Genomic DNA, 15,400 nt, shown 5'->3' with positions numbered 1-15,400 from the left:
TTTTCCATGAAGACATGCACATTTCCGTATCGAATTCTTTCTACATATTACAGGGCGATTCACATCTACCACATCGTCGGAAACCCACGGCTGATTACGCTTCGTTCCTCTTTCCATCACCTGTGGGTCAATTCATTGCTACTCGCTCGTTCTCATGAATAAATATTTAAAAATATCATCCAATCAAAGTAATCGTTATAGTAACGGAACTCTTCTGTTTTTAAAGGTAGCATCAATTTAACGTTGCTACCACAAGAATTGTATACTGAAATTGGGCTGAAAACGTCTTGTTGATTGGACAGATTCGCTCAGGGTATACGATAAGCGCCCAATCAAATTGCCTCATTAATTATTCATGAGAACGATCGAGTAGGAATGAATGGACCCACGGGTGATGGAGAAAGGAACGAAGCGTAATCAGCCGTGGGTTTCCGACGATGCATCTACCAGTGTTTTCATCAACGCAAAACATACCTTGTAATGAAAGTGTCTCACAATATGATTATATATATTTTGTAATAAGGTATGCCATATTTGTTTTGCTATGATTAACATTAAATATTGATAGAAGCACGGTGTCCTTTGCTAAAATATATTAGCAATTTCGTGAACAAAATTATTAATCTTGTTCACAAGGTTTGAAAATGGAAATGAAGAAATTCTTCATTTCGAATGTTTAAGAGAAGCTGTCAGTAATCATGGAGAATTTTTTGGAAAGTGCAAAAAAAAATTTATTGAAAAATTCTACAATTTTATGCAATGTTAATGATAAAATCATTGAAAACGCATGTGTGAGTCACTTAGATTCAAATAACACAGAGTTATTGATCACTTTGTTGTTACCTGAAAAAACAGTGAAATATACCTCTTTAAAGTCCAAAATAAATACAATTAAGATAATAAGATGCATATTTTTTTAGTTTAAGGTAAAAGAAAAAGGCCTATATAAAATGTTGTTGAAATAAGAAATTTAAATATCTCAGCAAAAAATGGTTGCCATGGCAACTACCATACCTTGCATTGTATACAGTCAAAAATTCAATAAAACAATAGATTTTTGAGCTAACTTTTTTCAGAAACGCAACACAATCATGCAAGGTCTGTACAAGAAATGGTGCTATCATGAATTTTTATATAAGAATTGAAGTGGTAGAAAAATTTGAATTTTTAATGTTTCCGAGGGGGAAAATACTAACCCCTTTCTCCCGCACCGAAAATTAAACAATTAAGTCCTTTCTCCAAAGTCGCACCGAAAATTAACAATTAAGTGCGTTCTCCAAAGTCGCACCGAAAATTTAACAAAAAAAGATAAAGTCCAAAATCGCCGCAAATTTTTTTTATTGTCACTAAAATCGAAATGAATAGAATGTAAAGATAATGTAAAACTTATCCGGTACCAATTTTGATGCACCAGATGCGCATTTCGACAAATAATGTCTCTTCAGTGATGCTTAACCGAAATGTTTGAAATCCGAAATAACTATGAAGTTTTAGATCTAAATATAGCCAAAAACAGCGTGCCAAAAAAGTGGAGCCAAATTCGTCCAAGGATAAGAGCTATGCACGAGGGAGATAATCCTTAATTTTGAAATGAATTTCTAAGTTTTATAACAGCAATTCAATAGACATCCGTATTTTCAAGCTAGTAACGAAGTACTAAGATAATATTTTCAAGTTTTTTTCTTCCTCCCGATGACTCTGATGTCCTTAACTTCTAAAGTTTCTTGTGACCGGTCGACAGGGGATGCTTACTCCTCCTGGGCATCTGATTCCACCTCTGGTGTCTCCAGGGGTCCGTGTTTGCCCAACTATCTATTTTGTATTCCTTATAGGAGTTATGAGATTGAACACTGTTCGTTATCTTCACCTTTCATCGGTTAGATTACGTATGATATACAAAATTGAAACATTTTTATACACATCCTTTATAACTGTGTGATAAACAATCCCTGCCTTTGGTATACTATCTAACAGGGCCTGGAATCGTAAATAAAGGGGATATATGATAAATGCATTGACGACAATTTGGCCGCATATGATTCATTGAACGATAATTCTTCTTATCCTTTACATGTAAAACTTATACAGTACCAATTTTGATGCACCAGATGCGCATTTCGATAAATATAATGTCTCGTCAGTGATTCTCAACCGAAATTTTTGAAATTCGAAATAACAATAAACTTGTAACATCTGTTATTTCCCCTCACAATATATCTGCATAAATATACAATGTCAGTCTTCATGGAAAGCCTCCATTTATAAAGGCGATTTTTTTGTTACAATTTATAATTGTTCTTTGTGGTCAGTGAAATCTGTATACAGTGCAAGGACATCTTTTCGAAAAGGTTTAGTAATATGGTATTCATGATCTTGTGCATTTTCAAACAGAAAATTAAACAAGACTTATGTTAAGATCACCATTTCACACACCACAACAAGGCAACCATTAAAAGATCTTAAGCGTGTGAAATTCTCATTGAAACCTTTTATTTCCAGAATAGTTAACTTCCTCTATTTCAATGATAATAGCTCATTTTCATTTTTACGTCGTTTCGATATATCCCAGTAAACTCGAAATGAAAGACACCACAGTTTTTCAAATCTGCTTCTTACTTGGATATTTTATTGAACATAGATGTTTACGACAAACTAACATCTCAACTCTATGACAAACGGGATTAATTCAGATTCTTCATTGCCAACTTTCCATATTTTTGTAGCATTATTCCATTATCACCTGCAAATGGTGTATACCGGTATGTCTTTTAACTGATTGGATACTGAAGAGCATGTTCTGTGTATGATCATTTTTGAAATCAGAGCAGGCTACAGACAAACAAGTTGATTTACCCAGGGTTTTTTAACAATCTCGTTTATAGTCGTTAAAACGATCTGTTTAGAAATTCAACCTATCGTTAGGTCGAATGTTGTCGGGTGTGTGTCATGCCAATTTGTAAGGACGTTCGTCACAAACTAATTTGACTCCGTTACCTGATCAAGATATAGGGCGGGTATGACCAGTTATCAGGGGGTGCTTATTCCTCCCAGCACATGACCCCACCTCTGGTGTGTCCACCGTCCGTGTTTACCCCATCTTAATTACATTGTATGTATCCTTTATACGAATTACAGTATGAGATTGATCACTGTTCGTTATCTCCACTTTTTGTCTTAGAGGCATTGTTACAGATAACCATGGGCAATGATAGTGTATCATTAGTTAATAACGGCCTAAGGTTTAGACGAAAAGGTGCCCATAGTTTCGTCTTGTGAAATTCAGCAAATTATGTACATTAATAAACCTGAACCGTAGATGAATTTTTCTCACATAATAACCAGTGTGAGACAGATTCTACCCGTGCGAGATAGCCATACGAAATTTTTTGTCTTACTCGTACGATATCTTTGCGACGTCATATATTTTCTGATTCATATTAGACGGTGAAGTAAAATATTTTGTATTGTTTTCTTCAAATTTGAATTTGATATTCCTTTCTGGTGTACAACCTTGGATTTTATAGTTCACACTTGAAGTATAAACCATTTTTGGGTATGTTCTCTCATTCTGTGTGATTAGTTTTTGCATAAATATTCGAATGGGTGTTTTGATAATTTAGAATGTTCTTGAATTAATGCACTAAACTGTGGATAAAGTGCGAGAAGAATAATCCTCCATTACTTACTCCTGTGAGATAGGGAAATCCGGCGACGAGTAAGAGGCCCTAGATTGTGAATCTTGTCCCTTCGGTGGAATTTCCCTATCTCAAACTAGGTGGAATCTCCCTATCCGACAGTCGTAGTAATGAATGATTCTAATAGTCACTCGCCATCTTGCGTATTCATTGATTGGTTGTGGTACATGTAGCTTGTATCACATACGTAATGGAAAACAGTGTATAGGTTAAAGTGCAATATTTTTATTTGGATAAAAAGTGTGCGCCTCAGGCTTTAGAACAAACAACACAGAGGAATACCCCATTGTGTTTGAAAGGGGGACATTTCAGACTACCACACTGGGCTTCCACTGGATAGAAAAGGTATCCATCCTTGTTTCCTTGCCCCCCGTGTAATCTCTTGGGGTGGTCATCCACACAGGTGTAGGTGGAGGCGGCTACGTGCTCATGGCGTCCGGTCATTAAATATCCACTGTATTCTTTTCCCCACCCTCGATGCAGTCTTTCCTAGCTAAAAAAAACCCCAAAGTAAATGAAAGGTGAAGATAACGAACAGTGGTCAATCTTATAACTCCAATAAGCAATGCAAAATAGAGAGGTGGACAAACATGGATATACCAGAAGTGGGATCAGGTGCTTAGTAGGAGTAAACATCCCCTGTCGACCGGTCACACCCGTCGTGAGCCCTATATCTTGATCATATAAACGGAGTTAACCGTAGTCAAATTCAGTGGGCTAGGAACGGCCTAAACATCTCTTGAAATAATAAGATCAACCAGTATTGTGTTGCTTTGTCTGCTTGTTATACGTCTCTTCGAGAGTATTTCACCAGCTTTTAATTTGGATCTCCGTGTCAACGCCTTTCGCGACCTGAGATCTCCGGTTTAATGTCTCATCCAACAGAGTCGCGATTTGCACTTATCAATACCGAAGGAACATCCACCCATTTTATTTTAGAGGGGCTCGAATTCACGACCTTCCGATCACGAAGCGAACTCAGAAATCACTGACCCACCGTGACGAGTGCCAACGAACATTGAATATATTTAAACGGCTTGTTGTACTTAAATATTCAAGAGAATTTAGCGTTAAATATTTGGGGAATTATCAAACGCCAACTTTTCGGAACTTGATAGAAGCGAAATGTTTCGGGTGCAAATTAACGCCTAAAAGCCATAGTGAAATTCAAAGAGATATTTGAGAAAGAAAGAAACAATAGATTGTTCTGCGTATGATCAGTTTTTGAATCGAGGCAGGATACTGACAAACAAGTTGAAGTTGCAGTCTCGTTTAAAGTAACCATTTCGCAAATTCTGTGGTACTTATTGCAATCTAGTTTGCCAATACGACCTACCATTGGGTCGAATGCTGTCTGTCGCGTTTCTTACCGATTGTTAGGCCGTTCTTGGCACACTGATATATACTAAAGACAACTCGAGTGCTTACTCCTTCTAGGCACTTGATCCCACCTCTGGTATATCCAGGGGTCCGTGTTTGCCCAACTCTCTATTTTGTATTGCTTATAGGAGTTATGAGATTGATCACTGTTCGTTATCTTCATCTTTCATTGAATGACTTTTATGCTTGAAAGTCATTTATATCTCAAGTATTTAAGTCTTTTCCTTTACCTGGGATAACTATGACAGATTTCTTGCCATCAGCCTCACAGACCGCACATGGCACATCATGATTTTGGACCTTGGATAGCTTGCCAAAACTACGAGTCTCGTACTCGGCACCGTAGACAAAACCTCTTTCTGCATGAGTAGTATGATCGTGTCCCCACTGTGGATTCTCTGGTAAACAAATTGGTTCCACAGCACCACCTCTGTGAAGATAATGAGATCCCCCAGCAAAACCTGTAAAAACAATACAACTCGCGTTTACGAAAGTGAGAAGGTAAGGCGTTGGTTTTTTTTACCGTGTAGATTATCATCATATCATCTTTACAGAAATGATATATTAAGCACAAAATATTAGAGAATCCTTATACACAGAAAACAAAATTTATTTTTCTTGAAAAATAGTTTAAAATGATTTTTTTCCCAATTTGACATTATTTTTCCTGGCGGACAAATATATTAACCACAACGGATAAAAAAGTTTTCGAATTCATTAGATCATAAAGAATTGTCTCGTTTAAAGCCATTATTCACAAATGAAGCATTTTGCAAAATCTATGGTTGTTATAACAATCTAGTTTGCCAATACAACCTGTCATTGGGTCCAATGCTTTCTGAAGTGTTTCATACCGATTGTTAGGCTGTTCTTAGCACACTGATTTTGACTACGGATAACTCCATTTACCTTATCAAGATATAAGGCTCACGGCGGGTGTGACCGATTGACAGGGAATTCTGACTCCTCCTAGGGACTCTATCACACCTTGTGTATATCCAGGGGTCCGTATTTGCCTAATTTTCTATTTTGTATTGCTTGTTGGAGTTATGAGATTGATCATACGTGGATGCATTAAATGTTCTATCAAGCCCCTATCTTTGCTATTCACGAAAATATTATCAGTTGTGAAGGAGAACCTTCAAAAGCACTGTGCGACTACATATGCCAGAAGTGGTGTAAATCAAATGTGGATTCTAAAAGATTCTTGTAACAACATTGTCTTTGTTTGTAAGACTCATTATCAAAACTGTATTTTAAACGAACGTGGCAATAATTCCACTTTTGGCAAACGGACTTTTACTCCAACTGCCCTTTCAAAAGATGAAATTCTTCAAACTCATGCTTCCGTTTTGGACACATTTAATATTCCAGTCAATGGGTCGGATGGATATGAATACTGGATTTTTAAACTTCATAAAAACCCTTACAAACATACATTGCTGGATCCAGTAAATGTTTTATCAGGCACCTATCTTTGCTCCTCGCGAAAATGTTAGCAGCTTGAAGGAGAAACTTCAAACGTACTGTGCGACTACATATGCCAGAAGTAATGTAAATCAAATGTGAATTCTAAAAATATCTAAAGAACTTTTAGTCAATTTGAAATTGCAAAACTTTGTTGAAATCAACAACATCAAAACGTATGACTTTCTAACATTTTTCACAACCATTCTTCGCGATGAATGAAAGACTAGACTTTCTGATATTATAGACAGTTGCTTCTTCAAAATAAAAAAAATGGAAAACGGAAATATTCATATCTTGTGATCAGTTATCCAAAAATTACTTTGTTAAACACCACTCTATTTCCATGCACAAGTACGCTGAAGTTGATATAAAAAAATATTCTGGAGTTCCTCAGTGACAGTATCTTCGTAGTCTTTAGTGATCAGGTCATCAACAGCCTATTGAAATTCCCATGGGCAAGAATTACGCTTCTTTGTTAGCTGAGATGTTTTTATATTCTTACGAAATAGAATTTATTAAAAAATTTCTACGCGAGAAGAAAAAAATTCTTGCTGTGGCCTTCAATTTGAGGAATCACGGATTCAGTTTAGTCTTATTTAATCTTTATGACATAATTTGTAATTTTTATCTGTACTCCTTATCAGATTGAATTTTTAATTGCGCTATAAATACTTGGACATGTATGTTACATTAAAAACCTTGATTTACGATAGTAAAAACTTGGATGCTTTGATTTAGTATATTAAATACGTCAACACTACAGCTGATTCAATCAATCTACAGTTTACTGTCATACAGAAATGTTGGTTAGGAATATGTTTAGAAATATTTTTCGTTTTTCGTATTTAGGAAAATATTTCGATGTTCTAGAGAGGTTTTAATATATATCAGTCAGTGGAGCAGAGAGAGAGAGAGAGAGAGAGAGAGAGAGAGAGAGAGAGAGAGAGAGAGAGAGATTGATTGATTTATTTATCGTCTGATGCAGTCTGTGTGTAACTAGTAATTGTCCGTTTGTGTGTAAGTGCAAGGTACATACGAAATACATTTTACCCCCATTTATCAAGACATAGCTCGTCTAAATACCGTCGTTTTAAACAGAATTAGCTGCTGTCCAGGACAGCACATCATGATACTTCAGAATGAGAAATCATTGAACCACGTAGACAATAATAAACCCCTATGAGATAATGCAAATAAAGGTTACCGCTGTAAACTAATGTCGCCCCTTCACGACACTTCCAGCGACCCCAACGGGTATACACAGCACCACTTGTTGAGGAAGATGATGCCATTCCATACTGGATATTGGCTACTAACAGGACTGCCACACCAACAACGAAGCTCATCTTAAGGTGTAAGGGGAAACAAAACGATACATAAGTTATGAAAATTGACGGTTTTAGGCCCTTTACAAGTCATCATAAATTATATTCTTTTCTACAATATTGCCCTGGAAAAGCAATTAAATAATATAATTATGATTTATGGCATCTTAGCATTATCATAGAACGACTTTTTGAAGTGTAACACAGTAAGATATGAAACTATTCCTTACCTTCATCTAAAACCAAGTTTGATTTCAGTTGTTGAAGCTTGGCTAAGATGTGCCTTAAATAGACAATACAGCACCTTCTGTTCCTCATTGACATCGTATATCTGTTTATCGTCTTAGATAATATGATATCAAGTCAACAAACAAGTTTTTAATTGCTAAACTCGTTACACGAGGTATCATAAACTAGGTATTCACTTGACGCCTGAAGACAACAGGTGTTACTTTCACATCAAGTGACAAATGAATACCATTTTTCTCAAAAATGGACTAGAGAAGATGCTCATTGATTCCTTCCTTGTTTAGAATATTTGACAGCATATGCACACAATTATATCTAATATTATTCAATAACATGATATCAAGTCAACAAAGATGTTTGTAATTTCCAAACTATTTACACGAGCTTCCATAAATTATCTACTCACTTGACGCCTGAATACGACAGGTGTTAATTTCATATTAAGATGCTCATTGATGCCTTCCTTGTGTAGTAAATTTGACGGTATATGCACACAACTGTTATTTTAAGTTATTTGCAAAATAATTATTGTTAAAAAACTATGAATTATCAATTTGTATGTCCCACAATTATGTTATTTTAAGTTATTTGCAAAATAATTATTGTTAACAAACTATGAATTATCAATTTGTATGCTACACCATCTAATTTTAATATATAATTAGATATCGCGGGTTTGACATTAGTCAGTAGGAATGCTTACTTCTCCTGGACACACAGTCCCATCCTTGGTTATATATAGTTAATGAAAATCAGAATGACACATTGTATCCAAACAAGACGACTCCTTTATGACGTCACAATAACGTGAAGTGGTAGCAATTGCTTTCCACATTTGCCACTCATATTTTGCAAGAAATATAATGTACCATTGTTCAATTGAAGTTGAATTGTTAGAACAATTATTTTCTATTAAGACTTCGAATCAATTTTTCTTATGAATTAGTTTTCTACAGGGTGTAGAAGCAATCTTGAAATATGATGGAATAAAAGACTGAGCTTATTTACGACAAAGAAGGTTGCTTATGTAAATTGTATGTATTGCTCTGTTGAAAAATTTGATTGTAAGCGAAAATCCGACATGTTATTCGAAATGAGGATAAGAAAACAACCGGAAACGGATGGCAGAATTGATTAGAATCCATTTAACGAGAACTGTTTTCTCACATGATTGCAGAATCCATATGTATGAAAGACGAAAGGACATTGCAAGGTGAAAACATTCACTCAATCAAATTTAGATGACTATGAGGAGCTTAGTAAAAGCTGAACACCTTTGTACCTTCCATTGAAAAACAAGCATAACGCTGAATATTTTTCAAAATGAGATAAAATCCCGGAGAATGAATAGCAGAATATGTAATGAGCGAAAAAAGTTAATAAATGTGAACACTTACAGGGGTCTTTGTTTTTCCTATTCTTAATTTTGTGTTCTTTATAGGATTACTGGGATTAAGCACTGTTTGTTATCTTTACTTTTCATCGTTGATTTTGCTTTGTTGACTCCAGATGAAGAATCTGACTTGGCAAACACGGATCACTGTAAACATTAGCAGTGAGGAGAGAATGGTCAAATTTAATCCTGACACTATGTGTAAGGTGTCTTCAGAAAAACAAAACTACCGGTAATGTGATTTTTAATTTGAATATTTTGTTATTCTATTAAGAACATATACAAGGTTTCTTTTTATCACATGGCCTGCAGCAACTACATGGGCGAGATCTAGAAATAAGATCCACTTTCATATTTTTCCAGCGTCTGAAGAAAATCTTGTTTCCACGGGAGGGAAGTCCATAAACCATCGTTTTTCGGAAACATTGACAAAAATGAAATCTGAAGGAAAGAAAGAGGAAATTGTGTTTGACGATGCGCGAGCAAAGACAATTCTAAAAATTTAAAATGGACGACTATATAAACTGTCAATGTTGTTATAGGGAAATACATTATGGGTGCTTGGTATGACCTTTCCTATTCAAATTCCTTTCTGATATATTGAAAGAAATCCTTCCAGTTTTATTATCTATATATTTTATTTATATTTACGATATGTACATATTCCAAACACAGGTACTCTGAAATTGAAATAAAAAATATGCTGGAGCTCGACAATATCTTGGTATTCCTTAGGAATCAGGTCTTCCAACAGTTTTTTGGAATTCCTATGGGCACGAATTGTGCTCCTTGTTTTTTTTTTTTATATTCTTATGAACCTTATAAGAGAGAAGAAAAAATCCCTTGCTATTGCCTTCAATTCAACATTTAGATATATCGACAACGTTTTATCTATTAGCAATGATAATTGTCATTCATGTGTCGATTCAATATATCCCTGTGAACTCAAAAGAGAAGACAACGGCGTCGTCCACTTCTGCTTCATACTTAGATATTCTATTGAAAATAGATATTAACGGCAAATTAACAACTCAACTTTATGATAAACGGGATGATTTCGTCAACTTCTCATATTTTTGTAGCAATTTTCTATTGCATGTATAACCTGCATCTGGTGTTTGTATCTCTGAAATGTTTCGATACGCAAGAACTTGTTCTGCGTAGGATCAGTTTTTAAATTGAGGCATGCTACTGACACACAAGCTGATGGTGCAGGGGTTTCAAAAGTCTCGTTTAAAGTAAGCAGTTTGGAAATTATGTGGTCGTTAATACGATATTGTTTGCCAATGCAACTTATCATTGCGTCAAATGCTGTCTGACGAGTTTCATACCAATTGTTAGGCCGTTCTTGCCACACTTATTTTGACTACGGATAACTCCGTTTACCTGATCAAGATATAGGGCTCACGGCGGGTGAAACCGGTCGACAGGTAATGCTCACTCCTCCTAGGCATATGATTCCACCTCTGGTATATCCAATGGTCTGTGTTTGCCAAATTGTCTCCTTTGTATTGCTTATAGGTGTTATGAGATTAATCACTGTTCGTTGTCTTCGCTTTTCATCACAAATACAGAACATAAAATTTCATTTTATAGAGTGGTTTTTTCTTTTAATTTATAAAAAAGGTCTCTATAGGAGAAACAATACAAAACAATTTCCTGGAAAGTGGGACGCGAAACAAAAACAAAAAAACCCAAAAACAAAACAAGAACAAATAAAAAAAAAGAAAAGAATGAAACATACTTAGAGAAGATATTTACAACGTGAAGATAACCCGAATTACATATGTAAAGTCTGTAAAACTGACACTTCATATATCTGTTATTATGTGGCCCAACTCTATGCCTCTATACATATTAAAACAAAATTAAGAATATTTTCTTGACTTGAAGGGATCTCCTTTTCCATTTCACATTATTGCATCAATCACGTGACTCAAAAGTTACACATAAAAAAATCCTGTAATAAATCGGTTCTAGACATGTTCAAGCTGTCGTTCATTTAAAATAGAGGATGATTAGATTTATAAAACGATAACAGATTTATTCCAAATGTTCAGAGGGATGTTCGAAAAAAGGAAATTGCTAATTTATGGCAACAAATATCGCAAATATCATAGTTACATGTATAACTTTAAAAGAAAAAAAATGCAGGATACATGTACATATGCAATATAAAATTAAAGTACGCTCACATTTTTAGTGGATGTATACATGTAATTAGGTTCTGTTAATATAGAATACTCTAATTGCCAAAGTTTCTAAGTCTTCTTTGTACCATTGTGTCTTATTTACAATTCATCATTCCAACATTTGACTGTTTGGATTTATTCGAAATGACTAAACATTTCCACTCCAGTTTTGATTTCGTTACTTATTAACTTCAGGTTGTTTACAGAGGAACTAAAATTTGTTTTATCAGTGGCGGTCGGTGTCTTCTTCGGATAACATACTGAAAGTATTTATCAAAGGAGAGGGCTTACATAGAGTCAGAGTCCGCTGCCCAATCTAACATTTACTTTCGATAAAAAGATGTTCTAAATGAATTCAAAGAAAAGTAGATATTTTTGTGAAGGCAAGTTTCTCAAAAAGGTATCGTTTCGTGGCATTATTTTCTTATTACAACTTTTAATGTGACTTATATGAAATTTCCTGTTAAGTTGAATTGAATCCTCTAAATGCTCTGCTTCTTCGTAAACAATTTGAAACGTCCCATCCTTTTCATGTCGGTTTTTTAAACCAGTTTTGATGAAAAAGGTGACGATAACGAACAGTGATCAATCTTATAAAGAATACAAAATTAAGAAAACATCAAACATTGACCATTGGACACATTAAGGGACCGATCAATAATCATTGGGGTGTTGGGTCAATATCTATTGAGGGGACCGGTGCAAAATGCAATAGGAAATCAGATAAAGTTTTGTAATTTTCAAGAATAATTCTATTTTCATCCCGACTGGACCATGGTGCAAACTCTCTACACCATCTGACGTCAGTAAACACGCTTTACAACAAAACCACCATTTTTATCACCCAGTACAACAGTGTAGCATTCTTGTTACCAATGTAGATTATTGATACTTGTCGTTTTTTCGTTGTGTGTGTTATTTGTTTATGTAATATATGTCTCTTGATAAAGACGCGGGTTGCGTCGAAAATTTGAGTTTTAAATAACTAACAGTGTCGTGGCGTTTTCAGTGCTTTTATAATTTTTTTTATTGGCCTTGTAACAAGTAGGGTGTTGTTGGGTATATAAAAGCACGGATATATATATATATATATATATATATATATATATATATATGTATGTATATATGATCAGGATATGGGGCTCACGGCGGGTGTGACCGGTCAACAGGGGATGCTTACTTCTCCTAGGCACCTGATCCCACCTCTGGTGTGTCCAGGGGTCCGTGTTTGCCCAACTATCTAATTTGTATTGCTTGTAGGAGTTATGAGATTGATCACTGTTCGTTATCTTCACCTTGCATATATATATATATATATATATATATATATATATTTATATTTATATAATATTTATTTATATAAGTTCCAACAACACCCGATACCTAAAAGTGTCGGATCCACAACATGGATACAAGGCCAAATACCAAAAAATTATACAAAGCACTAAAATGACCAACGACACGAACAACCAGATTGTCAAATTTTCGGGACGACCCGTCCCTTCCTCGGGACAAACGAAAAGAATTACATAATGTGACCAATATTAACTGAGAATAATAACAAAAACCAGGGACCTATATACTAAGTATATAGGTCCCTGCAAAAACTACATATAAATACATCTAGCGCTACAACTACACTAATCTACAAACGTATTTACAAGGCAGACTACATGGTTTTGTTGTTGTTGGTTTTAGGCTTGTCAATCAATGTTAAAAGCAGAGCGAATTATGACATGCCTAATTTGTCCAAACAGCTGATCCAAAATGTACAAAGTGATAAAAATAGACTTAATTAATCTCAAGTGGAACGAGTTAACCATATTAAGTAGATAAATAATAAAGCTAACTCGTACCCAGAGAGATTCTATTTTAACTATGCATTAAGAATAAATAATTTATAAAACAAAATAATAAAAAAAAAATATTAATAAAAAAACTAGTAATAAAAATAATATATGTATATGAATTAACACTATGAAAATAAAGTATAAAATAAGAAATGAACAAAAATTTGAAAGAAAAATAATATAAATATCAAGTTTGAATAAGTAAACAAAGTGGACCAACTCAAAACAAAAACAAAGAATAAGCAGCCTAGGAAATTGAATCAACATCAGACATTCACGTACTGACCACGTCTAGGGTAGACGTGTAAAAAACATATAATCACGGAAACTGATAAATGGGTTTTACATATAAGTAATCGGTTTTGAAGGTCATAGTAAAAAAAAAAGGGGGGGGGGCTGACTGATTGTAAACAGAATTGAAAAGAAGAAAACAATTGTGTTTAAAAATGGTCATAGTACCACTGTTAGGGACATGATCAGACGAGTAGGTCTAGATTAAGCTTAAACTCTAGTAAGGATTTGGTCCGTATTCATCCTGGTGAAGTCAGTAGGTCTGTTGATACCATGCGGTTCGAATGACTTCAACATGTACATCCAGAATTTTTCCTTCTGCTTTCTTTCGGTATCTGACCAACTTGGGTTATGATCAATAACCACTACTGTCATGTCCTCTCATCGGTGGATATTGCCAGGGAATGTGTCACTACTGGTAAATCTTTTTTGGTTCTGATAGAGCACCGGTGGTTGTTGACCCGTCTGCGAAGGTCTGTAGTTTCTCCTATGTACTGCTTCAGACAGACATCGCAACTGGTGAGATAGATGCAGTTATTGGTTTTGCAGGAAAAGTTTCCCAATATTTTATGATTGCGGCCTGTGAAAGGACTGCTAAAACCCTCAGTGTCTGAGCTATATTTGCGTAATTGACATCTGAGGTCTGAGGATGTTTTGAAACCTCCATTGGGTAAAGGGTTATCCAGTTTGGTCCTTACTATCATATCCTTCAGGTTTCTGGGGCGTGTGAAGGATGCCGTCGATGGTTCATTAAAAACACTAGCCATTCATTTGTTGGCATGTAGAATAGGCAGTTTTTTTTCCAGAATACCATTGATGTTCTTGAGGGCGGGATGATACATAGTGACCAATGGAACCCAGTCATTCTGAGGGTTTTCTTTATACTGGACACTGTCAGTCTTGTCGAGACATCTCATCAATCGCGGACTGTACCTTGCAAGGATCATATCCTCTTTTAGTGAGATGAGTTCTGAGGATTGCTCCTTGTTTTTTGGAAAATAGTAGAAGTAGAGCAGATGCTGCGGAGGCAGTAGATGAGACAACAATTCAGTAAAACAGTCATTGAAAAAATATGCAAACTGTAGAACCTTAAACAACAATTTAACAAAAAGAAATAAGATGAAATGAGATTTGTAACGTGACCAGACAAATTACCGAACAAACATGACAAAGTGATCAAAAGTTTCTCAGGAACTTGAATCCCTCACCTGATATAACATTTCAAGTGATTATTGTGAAGAACTCCATAGATTTTTAAAATGAAGAACAAGTGTTGTACATATATATTTGTTTATTAGACAGGATACACACTTTTTCATTACACATGCAAGGTGAAGATAACGAACAGTGATCAATCTCATAACTCCTACAAGCAATACAAAATAGATAGTTGGGCAAACACGGACCCCTGGACACACCAGAGGTGGGATCAGGTGCCTAGGAGGAGTACGCATCCCCTGTTGACCGGTCACACCCGCCGTGAGCCCCATATCCTGATCAGGTAAATGGAGTTATCCGCAGTCAAAATCAGTGTGCCAAGAACGGCTTAACAATC

General features: G+C 35.3%; 1 protein-coding gene across 1 annotated transcript; it reads right to left on the bottom strand.

The window, feature by feature from the left end:
* Positions 1 to 3,900: 3,900 nt before the first annotated feature.
* LOC125681019 (uncharacterized) lies at positions 3,901 to 8,184 on the bottom strand. Its single transcript, XM_048920901.2, has 4 exons — positions 8,101 to 8,184; positions 7,750 to 7,891; positions 5,306 to 5,536; positions 3,901 to 4,188 (listed from the first exon to the last, which is right to left on the bottom strand). Exons 1-4 carry the CDS (start codon positions 8,104 to 8,106, stop codon positions 4,139 to 4,141), a joined length of 429 nt encoding a protein of 142 aa, XP_048776858.2. The 5' UTR covers positions 8,107 to 8,184; the 3' UTR covers positions 3,901 to 4,138.
* Positions 8,185 to 15,400: the final 7,216 nt, after the last annotated feature.

The sequence above is a fragment of the Ostrea edulis genome, chromosome 2 (genome assembly GCF_947568905.1).
Source record: "Ostrea edulis chromosome 2, xbOstEdul1.1, whole genome shotgun sequence".
In the NCBI taxonomy this organism is placed as follows: Eukaryota; Metazoa; Mollusca; class Bivalvia; order Ostreida; family Ostreidae; genus Ostrea; species Ostrea edulis.
Note: the sequence above shows the minus strand (reverse complement) of the source record. Positions and strands in the feature narration are given on the sequence as shown.